The following is a 16522-nucleotide window of genomic DNA, read 5'->3' on the forward strand; positions in this document are numbered from 1 at the left end:
CTGCTGCGAGTCCTCTCCCGGCTTGAGGGCACGCGGGGCGCCCCAGCCATGCCCCGCAGCGGCAGCTGAGCCGGCCGCGGGCCCCCTCCGTCCCTCCCTCGCTCCCGGCCGCTGCAGCCGCCGCCGCGCCCCCGGGCTGCCCGCGGCCGGAGTGCCGGGCGCCCCCCGCGCGTCCCAGCTCCGCGAGCGCGAGCAGCGGCGGCCGCCAAGGCGCGGGGTGGTGCCGGCGGCGGGAGCGCGGGGCCGGAGGAGGCGGGGAAGATGGACCCGGCGCCTTCGCTGGGCTGCAGCCTCAAGGATGTGAAGTGGAGCTCGGTGGCCGTTCCGCTCGACCTGCTGGTCAGCACTTACCGACTGCCCCAGATCGCGCGGCTGGACAGCGGTGAGTCCCCGCCCGCGAACCGCAGTCTTGGCTGGGCTGTGCGCGCCTGTGCCGGGGAGGGTGGGACCCGGTGGGGAGTGGGCTGCCCGCCCCCGGCGTTGGACTTGGCCCGAGCGGCTGCCGCAGCCCTGGCGCGTCGCTCTCAAGTCCCCCCAGCAGCAGCTAGAGATGTGAAAATCAGAGCCCTTGCAGGATAATTAAAAAGGACGCCAAAAAAAAAAAAAAAAAAAAAAAAATCAACATTAGGGAAACCTCTGCAGATAGTAATCTTGGAGGCGAGCTGTCCCTCCCTACCCGCCTGCAAGAATTACTCAACCTGAGAAGCCCTGAAGAGTTAGCTTAGGTAACTTTCTCACAAAATAATTGTGCTTCGGGTGGCATCTTTATTTTGTCTACTCTCCCCCTCCCCTCCCCAAGAAGGAGCAGATTTTAGGGGGAAAGGTCCTGGGTGACCAATGAAAGAGATCACATTTCTCAGACATTTTATTACAGCTTGTCTGTTTTGTTTAAGCCAACTGAAAGTAATTTAGCGCTGTGTGTAGCAAATGTTTTCAGTAGAGGTGATGGTATGCTTAAGGTTAATTATTAGCTTAGCGCATTTCCAACCTGGAAAAAAAATTGAAGTCCCGAAAACCTGTATTGACCTGGAACCTGAGCTCTGAACTAAGACACACATGCTGGTGTTTCCTGAAATTGACAACCGGATACTAACCCCACCTCTCCCAGCTGTTTGTTCTGCGGGTTGACATCTGCAAACAGGTAGATAGATGTGCATACTGTCAAGATACTTTTCAGTTTGAGAGCTGTGACAGACAAGGTGGCAGTTTAGGTGTGTTTTGCCTTTTGTGTTTTCATAATAACTTATGTTGATTTTGGCTTCGTGTGGGTTTCAGACTGTTTGCAGAAACAACCTGGCCTCTGCTATGGGGCTACTTGAAGCACCTGGGCCCAGGCTGGCAGGCAAGTAGATAAAGCTGTGCTCACTCACGCCAAATCAGTACTGAGCAGAAAGGTGTCATTTCTACTGAAAGGACTTGGGTTGCTCCTTTTTCTCTAGAGTCCAAGCGTGTGTAACTTGAGACTTTATAAGCGTCCAAAGGCATTTTTGTTCCCTTTCTTCTGAGGAGTTAGATTAGACGTTTGAAGTACTGATGTGAAAAAAAAAGGCAGGAGAGTTCAGGAACACTGTAAAACAGTCTCCCCGAGCTTACTAGCTTTGTTTAATTGGTGGTGGTAGTCGTGGGCATTGGGAATAAGCTAGGAGTTCTAAAAGTAGGGATGAAGGGCAGGTGAGTTCAGGGAGGGTCAAGTGGTACCTTTGAGGCATTTCTTCTGTTTAGAGTGGGGGTGCTTTAAATATGTATCTGCAGGTCTGAATCAGAGAGAGAGAGTGTGTGTGTGTGTATTCAGTTTCATTTATTCTTACATTGTGTGAAATTGTGTATATTGAAAGGTTATATGATTCCTCACTTTTTTCTATCTCTCATCTCTGCTCACTTCACCAAAACTTACTAGCTAGATGGTGAACATGGGTGTGTGTGGTGTAAAAGTCACCCAAAAGTTTCATTAAACTGAAAATTTTAAGAGGCTGAATGTCAGTTGCAGACATAACTTTCAGCTTTACAATCCACTTTCCTCTCCCTGCCATTCATAAAAAGGATCTGAATCAGCAGTGTACTCATCCCACACTTCTTTTTCAAATTAGGACGTGGGTAGCAAGTCTTAGCAGTGTGTCCTTTCAAGCTGTGGAATGGATTTTGATCACTGTGTGTAATTCCAATTCCTTATTGTAAAGTTTCTGTTATTACTGTTTGAGGATCACAGTGGCGTATACAAATTTGGAATCATAGCCAAATACTGCTTTATACTTTCGTCCTTTCACTTAATCCCATCTTACTTAAAAAAAATTTTTTTTGAGCTGCGTGCTGTTTCATGGGATGTTGGCTGTACCATACATCGAGTCCCCTGCAGTGGACACCAAAGCTGCTTCATTTTTTTTTATGATTTTTAAGTTGTGATGTAATAAATACTCTTATACATAAATCTGTTTGTTTGGGTTAGGATATATTCCTCCCCTGCTGAATAAGCATGTAAATCCTTTTTAAGTCCTTGTTACACATTGCCAAATTGCTTTAGAGACTAAAGGTTATACTCATGCTCTAGGGAGAATCATGGGAGTAGCAGTTTCCCTACAACCTTAAAATAATAAGTATTTTACAAACAACCACAACCAACAAAACTTTGCGAATTTGAAGGGCGGAAAGTGTTAGATTACCAATTAAATTTGGATAGACTTTAAAAAGAGTTGGTCATAGAGTCCACGTTAATTTTTTTTAATGTGTCACAGCAGTGCCCAGAACATGTTAATGACATGCCTCCATGCTGTATGTGAAATTTGTGCAGCCCTCATCCCTGTGCATGTCCTTTTGCCAGCTTTAGTGCTGCAGGTACATTTTATACGCACACACACACACATACACCCTATACTTAGACATGAAAGGTAGTCATTTTCCAAATCACTTGTTTTCAGAGAGGTTAGAAAGGAATGGGAAAACGTGGCAGTAGTTGACATTATGCCAAGAGGAAACTATTGGCTGATTTTAAGCAATCATTAAAAAAAAATTCAAACATCTAATTTCAGAACTGTTGATTATCGGATGCCTACTATGTGCTGGTTGGTTTCTAAGTGCTTGATGTATCTTGTCTCAAATCCTTAGCACCCCATTTTAAGGACTTTGGGAACCTGAGGTTTAGAGAAATTGAGCAACATACCTAGTAAATGATGGATTGTGATTTTCAGCCGACTTTCCAACTCTGAAGACAGACCTTTTATCTTAAACTGTGCTACCTCCTTGTACTAAACAGGAGTAGATTTAGAGTAGGTCTAACGTCTGCTCTTAAGAGCCCCACTGTCTCTCTTGAGAGCTGGAGAACCGGAAAGTCAATATTTTTAGAACAGAGTAGACATCGAATTAAGTGCTGGCCTCATCCATCATATTTAGACGATTTTCTGCTTCCCAAAGGAGTGGCTGAAAAGCGGTAAGGGGCAGCGAAGAAAGTAAAGAATCTGATAGAAAGAAGGCAAAAAGTAGAGTCTGAGGGCCTTGGGTATACAGACATGTCTGTTGAGATCACTCTTTAGGACTTTTGCCATACTTCACATACTAACTACACAGGAAGACCTTTCCAGTTCTGCCTCCTGCATATCACTCATGAATTGCCAGACACATTCACTATTCCACCCCCAGTGGTGAAATTTGTCATCGTTTAAGATAAATACAAAATTAGTGAGTCTTTTTTGCCTGGGAAATCCCATGGACAGAGGAGCCTGGCGGGCTATAGTCTATGGGATCACTAGAGTCAGACATGACTTAGCGACTAAACCAACACCACAGTATGGCCTCATGAGTCTTTCTGGAGACTAAAAGAAAAGTACTCTAGTGGTTCTCCTTAAGAAAGACATCTCTTCAGCCAGAATCTAACCCCGTTCTGCCACGCAGTTAAAATCAGATATTTAACCTCATCAGTCTTAGAAACTGTTGGCTGTAGAACCAGGTCCTTATGACCGAGAGGGTAGAGAGAATACTAGTCCTCACGCATCATCAGCCCGTCCACACTTAGGGCTAGGTAGGTGGGGAAATTGTTCTTTCTCTGTCTCTTCAGTATTTTTTCTTGGAAGGGCTCTGAAGAGTTGTTCTCCAGCCATGCTTTCAACTTTTTTGCTCTTCCAGCGCTTGAAAGATTCTGTAAAAGCCTGTACTCTAAGCACAGTTCTAAGTTAATGGCTAAAACTTTTCATCCTAAGTTTAAGTAGTTGTAGAGGATGTTGCTTTTCATCATACTGTCAACATTGACTTTTCAAGTTATTGCATTGTTTAAAAAACTAGTAGAATCAATATTTGATTCCCTCATAACTTCTCTCAAAGCTCTGTTGGTAAAGAATCCGCCTGTGATATGGGAGACCCTGGTTCGATTCCTAGGTTGGGAAGATCTGCTGCAGAAGGCACATGCTACCCACTTCAGTATTCTTGGGCTTCCCTCGTGGCTCAGCTGGTAAAGAAAGTGAAGTCGCTCAGTCGTGTTCGACCCTTTGCAACCCCATGGACTGTAGCCTACCAGGCTCCTCCTCTCATGGGATTTTCCAGGCAAGAGTACCAGAGTGGGTTGCCATTTCCTTTTCCACGGGATCTTCCCAACCCAGGCATCGAACCCGAGTCTCACGCACTGCAGGCAGACACTTTACCCTCTGAGCCACCAAATCCGTCTGCAGTGCTGGAGACCTGAGTTCAATCCCTGGGTTGGGAAGATCCCCTGGGGAAGAGAAAGGCTACCCACTCCAGTATTCTGGCCTGGAGAATTTGGATCGCAGAGTCAGACACTCACTTCACTTCATATTTGATTCTCAGTGTTATCCATTTTTGAAATGCACGAATAAGTTCTTAACAGTTAAATTTTTACGTCTTTCCTTTTTTCTCCTTAAATTCATATTTCCATATCCTTTCTCCTACAGAATTTTATCCCAATGGAATATAGTTTTTTTCTTTTTTTCTGTTAGGAGGAAGGGTTTATTACTTGCAGTAAATAAAGAGAACACCAGAGATCTTTCCCAAAGCAGTGTCTTATTGATCACTGTCTTATACTTTCTGTACCAAGAAAAGAATATAAGTCGAAAACTAGTATTTTGTATTTCATTTGGCCACAGGCCCTTTTTATTTAAATATTTTTGGTTGTTTAAAACAAAGAAGTGGAAATTACCTGTGTTAGGAAAGGAGATACTCAAATGCTGGAGACTTGCACTCCTCTGCAGGTATCAGCATTTTCATTTGTTCTTTTGTTAGTTGCCCTGTGCCCTGGGTTCTTTACACCCTGGGGTAATGCAGATTAGAAAGATCTGGTGAAGTTGATGCAGAGGTACTGCCTTTGTAAAGTGGGAAAAGGACCTTTGGAAAGGGGAGGTAATGAAGGACAGCTGCCATTCATCGTGGGAGGGATGTTCTTCCATCACAGTTACAGGCAGATCAGTTTTTAGACAGGAGAATATTTGAAAGTCGGGGACTTGGAAATTGACTCACTTCCCTGGTGACTCAGACGGTAAAGAATCCACCTGTAATGCAGGAGACCTGGGTTCGATCTCTGGGTTGGGAAGATCCCCTGGAGAAGGGCATGGCAACCCACTCCAGTATACTTGCCTGGAGAATCCCATGGACAGAGGAGCCTGGTAGGCTACAGTCCATGGGGTTGCAGTCGGACATAACTGAGCGATTAGGCACAGCACATAGCTGTGATGATGAACCCCTTGGGAAGTGTTGGCTTTGCTTCAGACACATACTCTAGTTCACAGAATGCTTGTCTATAGCAGGAAAGATGAGTGTATGGTCCTGCTTGCTGAAAGAAAGAAGAAAACCAAGGCTGCATGAACTGCCAGGGAGAGAGAAATGAAGATGGTAGGTGTTGGAGGCAGCTGCAGTTGGGTGGATAGCTACATTTTCTCTCTCCTCACCATGTGGAGGAAGCAGAGTTGATTCCAAGCCCCAGGTGTGTGGCATGCTGTGGGCTTTGGTATTTGCTTTCTGCTGAGCTCCTCCTCTTAACTGTACCGTTCAAGTGCCTAGAGAGCTGATGGAGCAGAAACAACGGTGGCCACTCAGACGGCCGTGAGGCTCCACGTGGCTGTTTGAAAGTGTCACAGGTGTTTCTAGATTCAAGTGTTATCTTTGAAATTTTTAGTAGGCACTCATCAATGCTTTTATTGGATTGAAGATGATTTTCTGAGCATCTGTAGTTGAATAACTGTTAGCAGGAAAGAAGTGTCTAGTATGTTATACACAATGTAGGTTACGAAGAAAGTCTCTTGAATATTCTTTTATAGACTGTCATTTTCCTCTAGTTATCATGTATTTGAGTTGGCCATGCCTAAAAATTATAAAAAAAACAAAACAAAACAGGATCTTGTGGAGGACAGTGGATGGTTATCAATATTTAGACCTGTAAGATGAGATTTGAACATGGCTCCTTATTTTAAATGCTCTTGTTTTTCAAATAAGATGTTGATTTTGAAATTCTTAAGGGAGTATCCACGTGATGAGAAAAAAAAAAAATCTTGAGATGCTCAGTTCATTTTTAAAAGGAAAACTGATTTGATCATTGTGATTGACTGTATCACAGTTTAAAGAGCGTATTTTAGTCTCTTTACCTCATTTGGCTTCCTTATTGAAATAGCAAGTTCTAGTCAACCAGCTTGTAAACTCATTTATTTTTGTCTGAGATTCCTGAGGTATCTGTCTTTTCACTAACAAAGCTGCAGTTCTAGGAAGACTCATAAACTCCTTCTTGTCTTTAGCAGGACTATCAATCTTAAGAAAACCAGCTATTATATGCAACTTGAAAAATAACTCTTTATTGTTGGTTTATGTATTATTTTGTCATACTTGATAAAATATAAAATGCCTGCTAAAATATTTTTTAAATCTCATGGGATTAATTCTTCTTTAGATGACATTTCCACTTGAAGTTGTTTCCCCACATCTCAAACCTCCACCCCTATTCCCAGTTTCATAAGAACGTTTACCCAAATTTCGTTAAAAGTATAAAAAATTTAATAAATAAATTTTCATTACTTCCCAGCTCCTAGCACAATGCCTGGTACATAGGAGGCATTCAGTAAGAATTTAATAAATGAATGAACAAATCTCAGTGTTAAAATTTTTAAGGTCCAAAATAGATTACTAAAGCTGTCTATGGCCTCTGCAAGTCTGACAGAATTTCACTTTTGTTTCAGTTGAGATACACAAATTAAGGTGGTAGGTCCTAAAATTAGCAGTAGGAAAAATAGAGACTGGTAAAATCATGATGAAATAATGATTCTTAGGTTCATTAGTTATCCATCTTTAAATAATTTCTAGCAATTACAACCCATTTTTTAAAGGCCTTTTTTTTTTTCCTTTGCTTTCTTACTAGTTCTTTCATTCTGAAATTCAGATGCCTTCTTCACATATTACATGTAGTATGTCATTGAGTTTTTAGCCTTCTATCACTTAGAATGCCATACATCTTTGGAACTAGTCAACTCTTACAATAAGAACCTGATTGGATAGCCAGCTCGCCATTTAACTATCCATTGTTTCATCTTCTCAGAGCATCAGGGGTTTTACTTCTAAGCAAAGCAAGCCGCTTGGTTTAAGTAGTGTTGCAAAACTACTACTGCTAATTTGGTACAGTTGTTGTCTTCCTAGAATAGCCCCAAGATTGACTTGAAACCATAGTCTCTTAATCCCAGACAGTGAGTTTCCTTTTATGCCATTGCAGGAGTATTACATAGTGGTAGGAGGAGGAGGAACACCCAGTTTTCCTGAGCTCTTTTCTAGCTCTGTGGAAGAATTACTTTATACTATAAGGCAAGTCATTTTAATCGATTCTGCTAATTGTTAAACCTACTTTGAAATAAATATTTAAATACCACTTGAGTTTGATGGCTTAATGGTTGTTTAATGAATATCAAGTTATTGAATTTAAAATGCAATGTGAAGTCTTATAGTTATGAAGTTGTTATTTAGGTTAATATTTAACATGTACAGTAAGTTATTATGATTAGGTCTGATTATAGCTTAGGAATAGAACTGTGAGCAGTGCTTATGTGTGTATCCTTGTGAAGATTTTTGAATAGGCTGTGTTCTGTTGTTTTTTTTCATTCAGTAAAGAAAAATTTCCTTGGTCACTTTTTTTTCCCCAAGGTGATAGTTTTCTCAGTAATAGATGTTAAGATGTTAGAAATGAAACTTTGCTCTTGATAATTAGTTCAAATTGACAGTATTTTCCTCCTAGCAGGAAACTAGATTCAAATATCTAAAAGTAACTGGAAAAGGGTAAATATTTACTTTGCTATTTTTAAACATATCTATTACCTTGTAGGTAATTAGGAAGCACTGGTTGTAAGAGACTTTGTCATCCATTCAAACAATGGTTCATGAAATGCCAGAGGAAACTCACCTAATAACTGCAGGACATCCATCCATGCAGTTGCCACTCTCTTCCTTGAGTGGGCAAGGATGGCTGGAATCAAAGACCTAATATCTTTTTTTTCATTGTCATTCCTGATCCTGTGGCTTATGTTATGAAACCTTCACTTTGTTTCAGGTTAACATACAAAGTAATGAGGAATCCATTTTTACCTTGGACCACTGACTCATAAAATCAATCAAGCACCAGACCCAAGTTAAAAACAATTTAATTAGTTATGCCTAAAGAGAGAGAGAGAGAGCTCATGAAGGTTCAGATTACTTAAAAATAAATAACATAAAGCTTTATTAAGATATTTAACTTTTATTTTTTCCTGTTTATTTTGGTCCACTCTTTGGTCTGTTAAGAGGAAGGGAGCCATGGAGAGTAGACAGAATCAAGACAAAAATTTTCAGAAGCTTGTCATGGCCAGGTACATCACTTTAGGTTAACTTTAACTGTATAACAAGACCAAATAATAATAATAATAATAGCAATAATGGCTTATCTAACATGGAGATTTCTTTTTCAAATAACAAAAGTCTGAAGAAACATGGTCCAGAATGACAGGGCAGAATGACAAGAACCCAGGCTTCTCATGGCTTTCTGCTCTGTCATCCTCAGCAGGTAGTTTTCACTTTATGGTTCTCAGTGGCTGCTGGAGCTCTAGCCATCATGTCCGCATCCCAGACAGGAGGAAGGGCCAAAGGATGTGTCTCACCATCGATCCTGCACTGCCTTGCACTCACATCTCATTGGTCAGGACTTCCACACTCCTACGTGGACAGGAAGGCGAGTGGAATCTTAACTGGGCACAGTGCAGGAAAGGGGGTCATTGAATATTAGAAGTTACCCGTCAGCCTCTGCCTTTTAGATTTTTTACTTGATGCCTTTCCTTTCCTTTTTTTTTTTTTTTCCCCTTCTACCCAGAACTTACTAAAACAGTCATGCCTTTGGCCCCAATTCCTAGACATTTCCTTGTTTGGATTCTTCCGCAGTTAAGAGAGTAGGAACTTCTTGCCCCAACTTTTCTCTCTTCATCCTTGAGCTAAAACCTTGAAGCGGCTCTGTATAAGAGGCTCTTAACTAGAGGTAGAAGTACTCTTTCAGTAAGCATGAAAAGTTGTATACTCTTAAGATGTTGTTGTTAGACGGCACTCCCGCATTCTTTTTTGGTTTGCCTACTTTTCAGATTTTGCCCTTGACCTGATACACACAATGGGGATAGCTGTCCAATTTCTTAAACTATTTCTTTTGCCAGAGAGGCTTAGTGTTGGTTTTCTTTTTTTAAACGTACTTAATATTCACCACCATCACCCCCAATATCATTATTATGGAGAGTTTTACTATAGGGAAACATAGAAAATGACAGAAATGAAGATCAATGTTAATTCCAGAGGTTATATAATTGTTATGTAACAATTATTAACATTTTCCTATTATGCAGGCCTGCCATGTACATGGAGAATGTATATCAAGTGAGACTAAACTGTATATGTGTTTGGTTGCTAAATCGTGTCTGACCCTTTGCAACCCCATGGACTGTATAGCCTGTCAGGCTCCTCTGTCCATGGGATTTCCCAGCAAGAATACTGGAGTGGGTTGCCATTTCCTCCTCCAGGGGATCTTCCTGACCCAGGAATGGAACTTGAGTCTCCTGCGACTCTTGCCTTGGTGGGAGCATTGTTTACCACTGAGCCACCCAGGAAGCCCAAACTGTATATGAAAGTGAAAGTGTTATTCTCTCAGTCATGTCCGATTCTTTGTGACCCCATGAACTGGTTCCCCCTTCCTGGTTCCTCTCTCCATGGGATTCTCCTGGCAAGAATACTGGAGTGGGTTGGCATTCACTTCTCCAGGGGATCTTCCCATCCCAGGGAGCGAACCTGGGTCTCCTGCACTACAGGCAGATTCTTTACCATCTGAGCCACCAGGGAAGCCCAAATTGTATATAAAACTTAAAATTTTACATTATATCGTGAGCATTTTCTTCCATTATTAATCTTCTTTGAAAATAAAATTGTCATGACTGAATGCAATCCTGCTATTACCAATTAACCGTATTTGACCATTTTCTACTTGCTAGACATTTAATTGTTTTGAGTGTCGTTTTTTTGAGGCTATCTTTATACTTAAATTTGTCTGTTTTACACATCATTCATTACTTGAGATTCCTGGAAGTGGGATTAACTTTGTTTTTTTTGTTTTTTTTTTAGGTTGTTGATGTATATTGCTAATTGTAGCCAGGAAAGTTTGCACCATTAGCAGTTAATGAGTATCAGTGAGCATCATTGATTATCAGAGTTTTTTTTCAGTCTTTGCTAATTTAGATGATCTAAAAGTTGGTACTTTTTCTAATTTGCATCACTTTGAAGGCTACTAGAATAAATTCAATGATTGTTTCATATTGTGAATTTTATGAGTTATTTGTTCAGTTTTTTTGGTAGAGTTTTTTTTTTTTTTTTTTTTTCTCCAAAGCTCCTGTAATAAGAATGAAATCCTAGTGTCCTTTATTCTTGTTTTTTTTTGCAGGATGTTTATAATAATCTCTAGGTTTCATGGGGGTTTAATCACTTTCTAAACTTCCATTCCATTTTTCTCTGGTTAACATTCATAAATAGGCATTACCTGTTTCTGAAATTGAATAATTATGATTAATTTACTTTTCTTCATCAAGTTGGATGTTGGATTTAAATGTTATGTTCAGTATTGCATTGTGGTTAGTCAGTAATCTCATGAAAATCTTGGTAAAACCATATTGTGGGTTCAGTTCAGTTCAGTTGCTCAGTCGTGTCCGACTCTTTGCGACCCCATGAACCGCAGCATGCCAGGCCTCTCTGTCCATCACCAACAACGGGAGTCCACCCAAACCCATGTCCATTGAGTCAGTGATGCCATCCAACCATCTCATCCTCTCTCGTCCCCTGCTCCTCCTGCCCTCAGTCTTTCCCAGCATCAAGGTCTTTTCATATGAGTCAACTCTTTGCATGAGGTGGCCAAAGTATTGGAGTTTCAGCTTCAGCATCAGTCCTTCCAATGAATACCCAGGACTGATCCTTTAGGATAGACTGGTTGGATCTCCTTGCTATCCAAGGGACTGTCAAGAATCTCCTCCAACACCACAGTTCAAAAGCATCAATTCTTCTGTGCTCAGCTTTCTTTATAGTCCAACTCTCACATCCATACATGACCACTGGAAAAACCATAGCCTTGACTAGATGGACCTTTGTTGGCAAAGTAATGTCTCTGCTTTTTAATATGCTATCTAGGTTGGTCATAACTTTCCTTCCAAGGAGTAAGTGTCTTTTAATTTCATGGCTGCAATCACCATCTGCAGTGATTTTGGAGCCCAAAAAATAAAGTCTGACACTGTTTCCACTGTCTCCCCATCTATTTGCCATGAAGTGATGGGACTGGATGCCATGATCTTAGTTTTCTGAATGTTGAGCTTTAAGCCAACTTTTTCACTCTCCTCTTTCACTTTCATCAAGAGGCTGTTTAGTTCTTCTTCACTTTCTGCCATAAGGGTGGTGTCATCTGCATATCTGAGGTTATTGATATTTCTCCCGGCAATCTTGATTCCAGCTTGTGCTTCCTCCAGCCCAGCATTTCTCATGATGTACTCTGCATATAAGTTAAATAAGCAGGGTGACAATATACAGCCTTGAGGTACTCATTTTCCTATTTGGAACCAGTCTGTTGTTCCATGTCCAGTTCTAACTGTTGCTTCCTGACCTGCATACAGGTTTCTCAAGAGGCAGGTCAGGTGGTCTGGTATTCCCATCTCTTTCAGAATTTTCCACAGTTTCTTGTGATCCACACAGTCAAAGGCTTTGGCATAGTCAGTAAAGCAGAAATAGATGTTTTTCTGGAACTCTCTTGCTTTTTTGATGATTCAACGGATGTATGTAAATTGTGTGTTAGAAATTATAATTGTATAATATTTAAGTTCAATTCATGGATGGTTCCTCGTTGGTACGTCACTGTTGACAACTTCCTGTGCATTGCCTAAAACTAAGCTGACAAACTAAGTTCATCACTATTTGATTTTAAAGACTAGGAATGAATGGACACAGTTATGACAATGTCATTATTTTTATGTGTAATCTATAATGAACCCTGAAGTGCTGCATTTAGGGCAGTTAGAGTTTCTTTTCCATTTCCTATTCTCTCTTTTTTTGTAAGAGTTAGGTTTCAGCAACTTGAGAGCCTGCTGAAGCTTAGAATCTAAGTTTGAATACAGGAGAATAAATGCTAGAGTTTCACAGATAATTTCAAGACCAGGAGAGAAGCAAATGTGATAGTTTGAATGTCATTTCATTTCCTCTGCTGAATATCTGTGCAAGTGTCGACGTCAGTGTAATGGTTAAGAAGGGAGCCAGAGATAAGAGGAGGCAAGCTAGGTTTAATTCTATGTATAGGCAGTGATTGATGGGGGAATCAAAAATGTTTTCTGTTGCCAGCTTGACACCTGAGGACTCTATAAATAGTTGTCTTTATCAGAAGGTTGAGGTGGCAGTTGCTGAAAGCACAGTACAAGATGACTTTAAGAGAATCTTTTAGCATCAGAGAAGAAGCCTCAAGCCAACTTCACAGAGGATCAGGGAATTCTGAAATTGTTCTTGCCCTCCCTCCAGTCTTCTCTCTCCTTGACTCATTTGGGAAGATTTCAATCTGAGCAGGGTCTTCACAGTTTGAATACAATTGATGTCAGAGGAGTTTCATGCTAATAAGTGGAGACTAGACAGGGAAGGAAGAAGGGAAATACATGAACTAAGTTATAAACACCATTTATAGTCTACCTAGTTTTTGAAATTGTCACACTGAAGTAGAATTTCATTTCTCCCAATTACAAACATCATGTATTTACTATTAAGAATTTGAATACATGGAAATATGTTAAAACAAAAGGTTATCTGAGGTCCCAGCACCCTGAGATAACCGTGATTGTCCTTTCATGCATCCTCTATTCTCCTCTCTCCCACACTCTTATAATTTTAGAGAAATGAGGCATTTTAGCTACCACTTTTTTTTTCTCCCTTCACATCAACCCTCGTGCCTCCAATCCAATCCTGTCTGCCCACACAATCCACTTTAATAATCCAGGAGTTTCCTTCATATTTCCTCCCTACTTATATAATCCTGCATTGACATTAGATATGTAGTCCACCCTTAGTATCTTTGGGGATTTGGTTCCAGAACTCCTGCAGTTACCAAAATCCATCGATGCTGAAGTCTGTATAGTAAAATGGCCATAGTATAGTGACCCTTGGTATCCATGGGTTCTACACCCACAGATCCAGCCAACCTGATACAAAGACATATACTGAATAGGATTCTGTCCTTGCTTTGTGAAAATGGAATTGTATCACATCTATTAACACTTGTATATTATACATACTTCTTGGCTTCCTGTTTATGTCACTCTTGAGAATCTTTCTAAATCATCTGGTATAAAACAAACTCACTCTTTTTAACAGCTGCGTAATATTCCATGGTACAGATCTACTCATTCTTCTGTTGATTGATGTCCAACTTATTTCTAGTTATTGGCCTCTTAATTATACTTCATTAAACCTCCATGTATGTAATGTCATTTATTTGTTCATTATTTCTATAAAATTCTGTGGTTTCTATCACATACCTTTTACTTGTCCCCCAAAACATCTTTGATGACATTGTCTTCCCGATTCTCTTAATCTCACATGCAAGGACAAAAATTAAATCTTTTTAGAAGAAACAATTTAGGGAAAGTAGGTGTTCTATCCCAGTGCATGCATGGTGAGTCGCTTCAGTTGTGTCTGACTCTTTGCAACCTCATGAACTGTAATGAGGCCCACCAGGCTATTCTATCCGTGGGATTTCCCGGGCAAGAATACCGGAGCGGGTTGCCATTTCCTCCTCCTGGGCGTCTTGCTGACCCAGGGATCAAACCTGCATCTCCCGCATTGGTGGGTGGATTCTTTATCACTGAACCACCTGGGAATCCTCTGTCCCAATATCAAAACCCAATTCACAGAAGTGGAACTGATTAAATAGAAGTCGCTGAAATGCTGTCTGAAAAGTCGGAAACAATACTTATTTCCATTATTGATGTATGAGAATACCATTTCTCCAAATCTGTGACAACCATTAGATATGAAGTTTACAGGCAGTATTTTCCAGCCTAATGGATACAAAATAAGATCTTTACTATGTTAAGTTGCATTTCTCTGACCGTTAGTGATTTTTGTGCCCTTTTTATGTATCTGTTTATCACTTAGACTTACTCTTCTGCAAATTGAAATCATTTTTACTGGTTTTTCTGTTGTATATTTATTCTTGGCAATTTCTAGATGCCATTTATGTATTATAGAGATATTTTTTATTTATATTTACTGAATCTGTTGACTTTGTTTATTTTATGTGTAGGCATTCAAGAGCTTAAATTTTTATTTAGACAAGTCTCCTTTTTCTGTGTTTTCACTCTTGGCTGAGAAAGTGACTCCTGGATTGTATATGCATTTCCTTAGATATTCTAGGAAGATCTTTTAATTTTAAGTCTTTAGTCTGTCTGGAATTAATTTTTGCATATGACATAAGATTTTTATTTTCTTCCAGACTGTTGTTGTGGCAGTCCATCTATTCAAAAGTAGGCTTACTAAATTGAACTATCTTTGCCAAATTTGTTTTGTTCTTTAACAGTAGAAAATCCACACTTCATCCATACTTGTCTTTCAGAGATTGCCTTGGGATGTGATGTAAAAACATATATGGTTACCAAAATCTGAAAACAATCCCTTTAGTCCCCGAAGAAAAGGAGTTTGGCTAGATCTGCCTATCACCTTGCTTTACTCTTCCTTTCCAATAGCTGTGGGAGGCCCAAGATTTGTTTTTCTAAAGAAAATTTTAATTCATTTGAAAATCAGTGCTACCCTGGTGAGTCTGGGAAATGATGGTAACTTGTTAAATGCCTTCTGAAAGCACAGACCAGATGCTTTGGCAATAAGTTTTCTCCAGGGAAGAATTTGTTTTTAAAATGATACTTTACTAAGCTGCTGTGTGTGTGTGTGTGTGTGTGTGTGTGTGTGTGTAAGAGTTTGCACCTTTCAAAATTTCAGAAGAATTTGCAAGTTGAGTTCAGCTTGTTTTTTTAAACTACTTAATTGAAAGTGTATTGATTTACCTCATTATTTGGGGGATGAGGAGCATAGTTCACACACTATTCTTAATGTGTATGTGTGTTTCTTGCTTAAAAATTCCATATTGACCCACATCTGTTCATTTTTAAAGACTTAAATTTCTCTTATATTTTCCGTACCTCCCCACAAATTGTGGATGGCGTTGTCTTCCTCATTCCTCTTAATTTCATGTGCAAGGAGCAAAATTAAATCTTTGTAGGAAAAACACAGGGAAATGTGGATGTGATATCTCAATGTCCCAAACTGCATGACAAAATGAGAAATAAGTGCAAGAAGAGAATTCATACAGAGATCATTCTTTGAGACTTTTTCTACTGTACATTATGACCTTTGTGCAGAATTACAGCAAAATCTCAATCCTGCATTCCATAAAGTCCTCCAGACTTTACGAGCTTGGAGTCGGGTGTGTTTAAAAGTTTCATCACTTCTCTTTTTAGATGTCTTTCTAAGCCGCCCAAGAGCAGGGATCCTGTCTTCTCTTTCCATTGTAACATTTCACGGGGTCTGCTGGGGCCACCAGATATGACCCTGTCACACGGCCCTCTGGACACTCCAGCTTGTCCCTATTTGCAAGCTCCGCCCCCAGACACACACAGGTGTACACATTGTGTTCTTCTGACCTTTTAGCAAGTTCTAGACTTGGAAAGAAGTGACAATAATTCCAGCAGCCGCATCTTTCTGCTTCAGCCCAAGAGTTTTAGAGTCTTTCCCAGTCTTCTGACTTCTCAAACTCTCTCAAGCCTTAAAGAGACCTAATATGCTTTTGTGCTCAGTCGCTCTAGTGTCGACTCTTTGTGACCCCACGGACTATTGCCCCCCAGGCTCCTCTGTCCATGGCATTTCCCAGGCAAGAATACTGGAGTGGGTTGCCATTTCCTCCTCCAGGGGATCTTCCCGCCATAGGGTTCAAACACACATCTCCTGTGTCTCCTGCATTGCAGGTGGATTCTTTACTGCTGAGCCA

At 40.4% G+C, this 16522-nt stretch overlaps 1 protein-coding gene across 3 annotated transcripts in view; it reads left to right on the forward strand.

Moving 5' to 3' along the window:
• The first annotated feature begins 249 nt into the window (after positions 1 to 249).
• Positions 250 to 16522, forward strand: part of GAREM1 (GRB2 associated regulator of MAPK1 subtype 1) — a 223044-nt gene continuing 206771 nt past the window's right edge. For all 3 annotated transcript variants that reach the window (XM_043443677.1, XM_043443678.1, XM_043443679.1), the window contains exon 1: positions 250 to 382. In XM_043443677.1, coding sequence (XP_043299612.1) covers positions 262 to 382 — 121 coding nt within the window. In that variant the 5' untranslated portion in view covers positions 250 to 261. The remainder of the gene's footprint in view (positions 383 to 16522) is intronic.

Source organism: Cervus canadensis, chromosome 23 (genome assembly GCF_019320065.1).
Source record: "Cervus canadensis isolate Bull #8, Minnesota chromosome 23, ASM1932006v1, whole genome shotgun sequence".
Taxonomy (NCBI): Eukaryota; Metazoa; Chordata; class Mammalia; order Artiodactyla; family Cervidae; genus Cervus; species Cervus canadensis.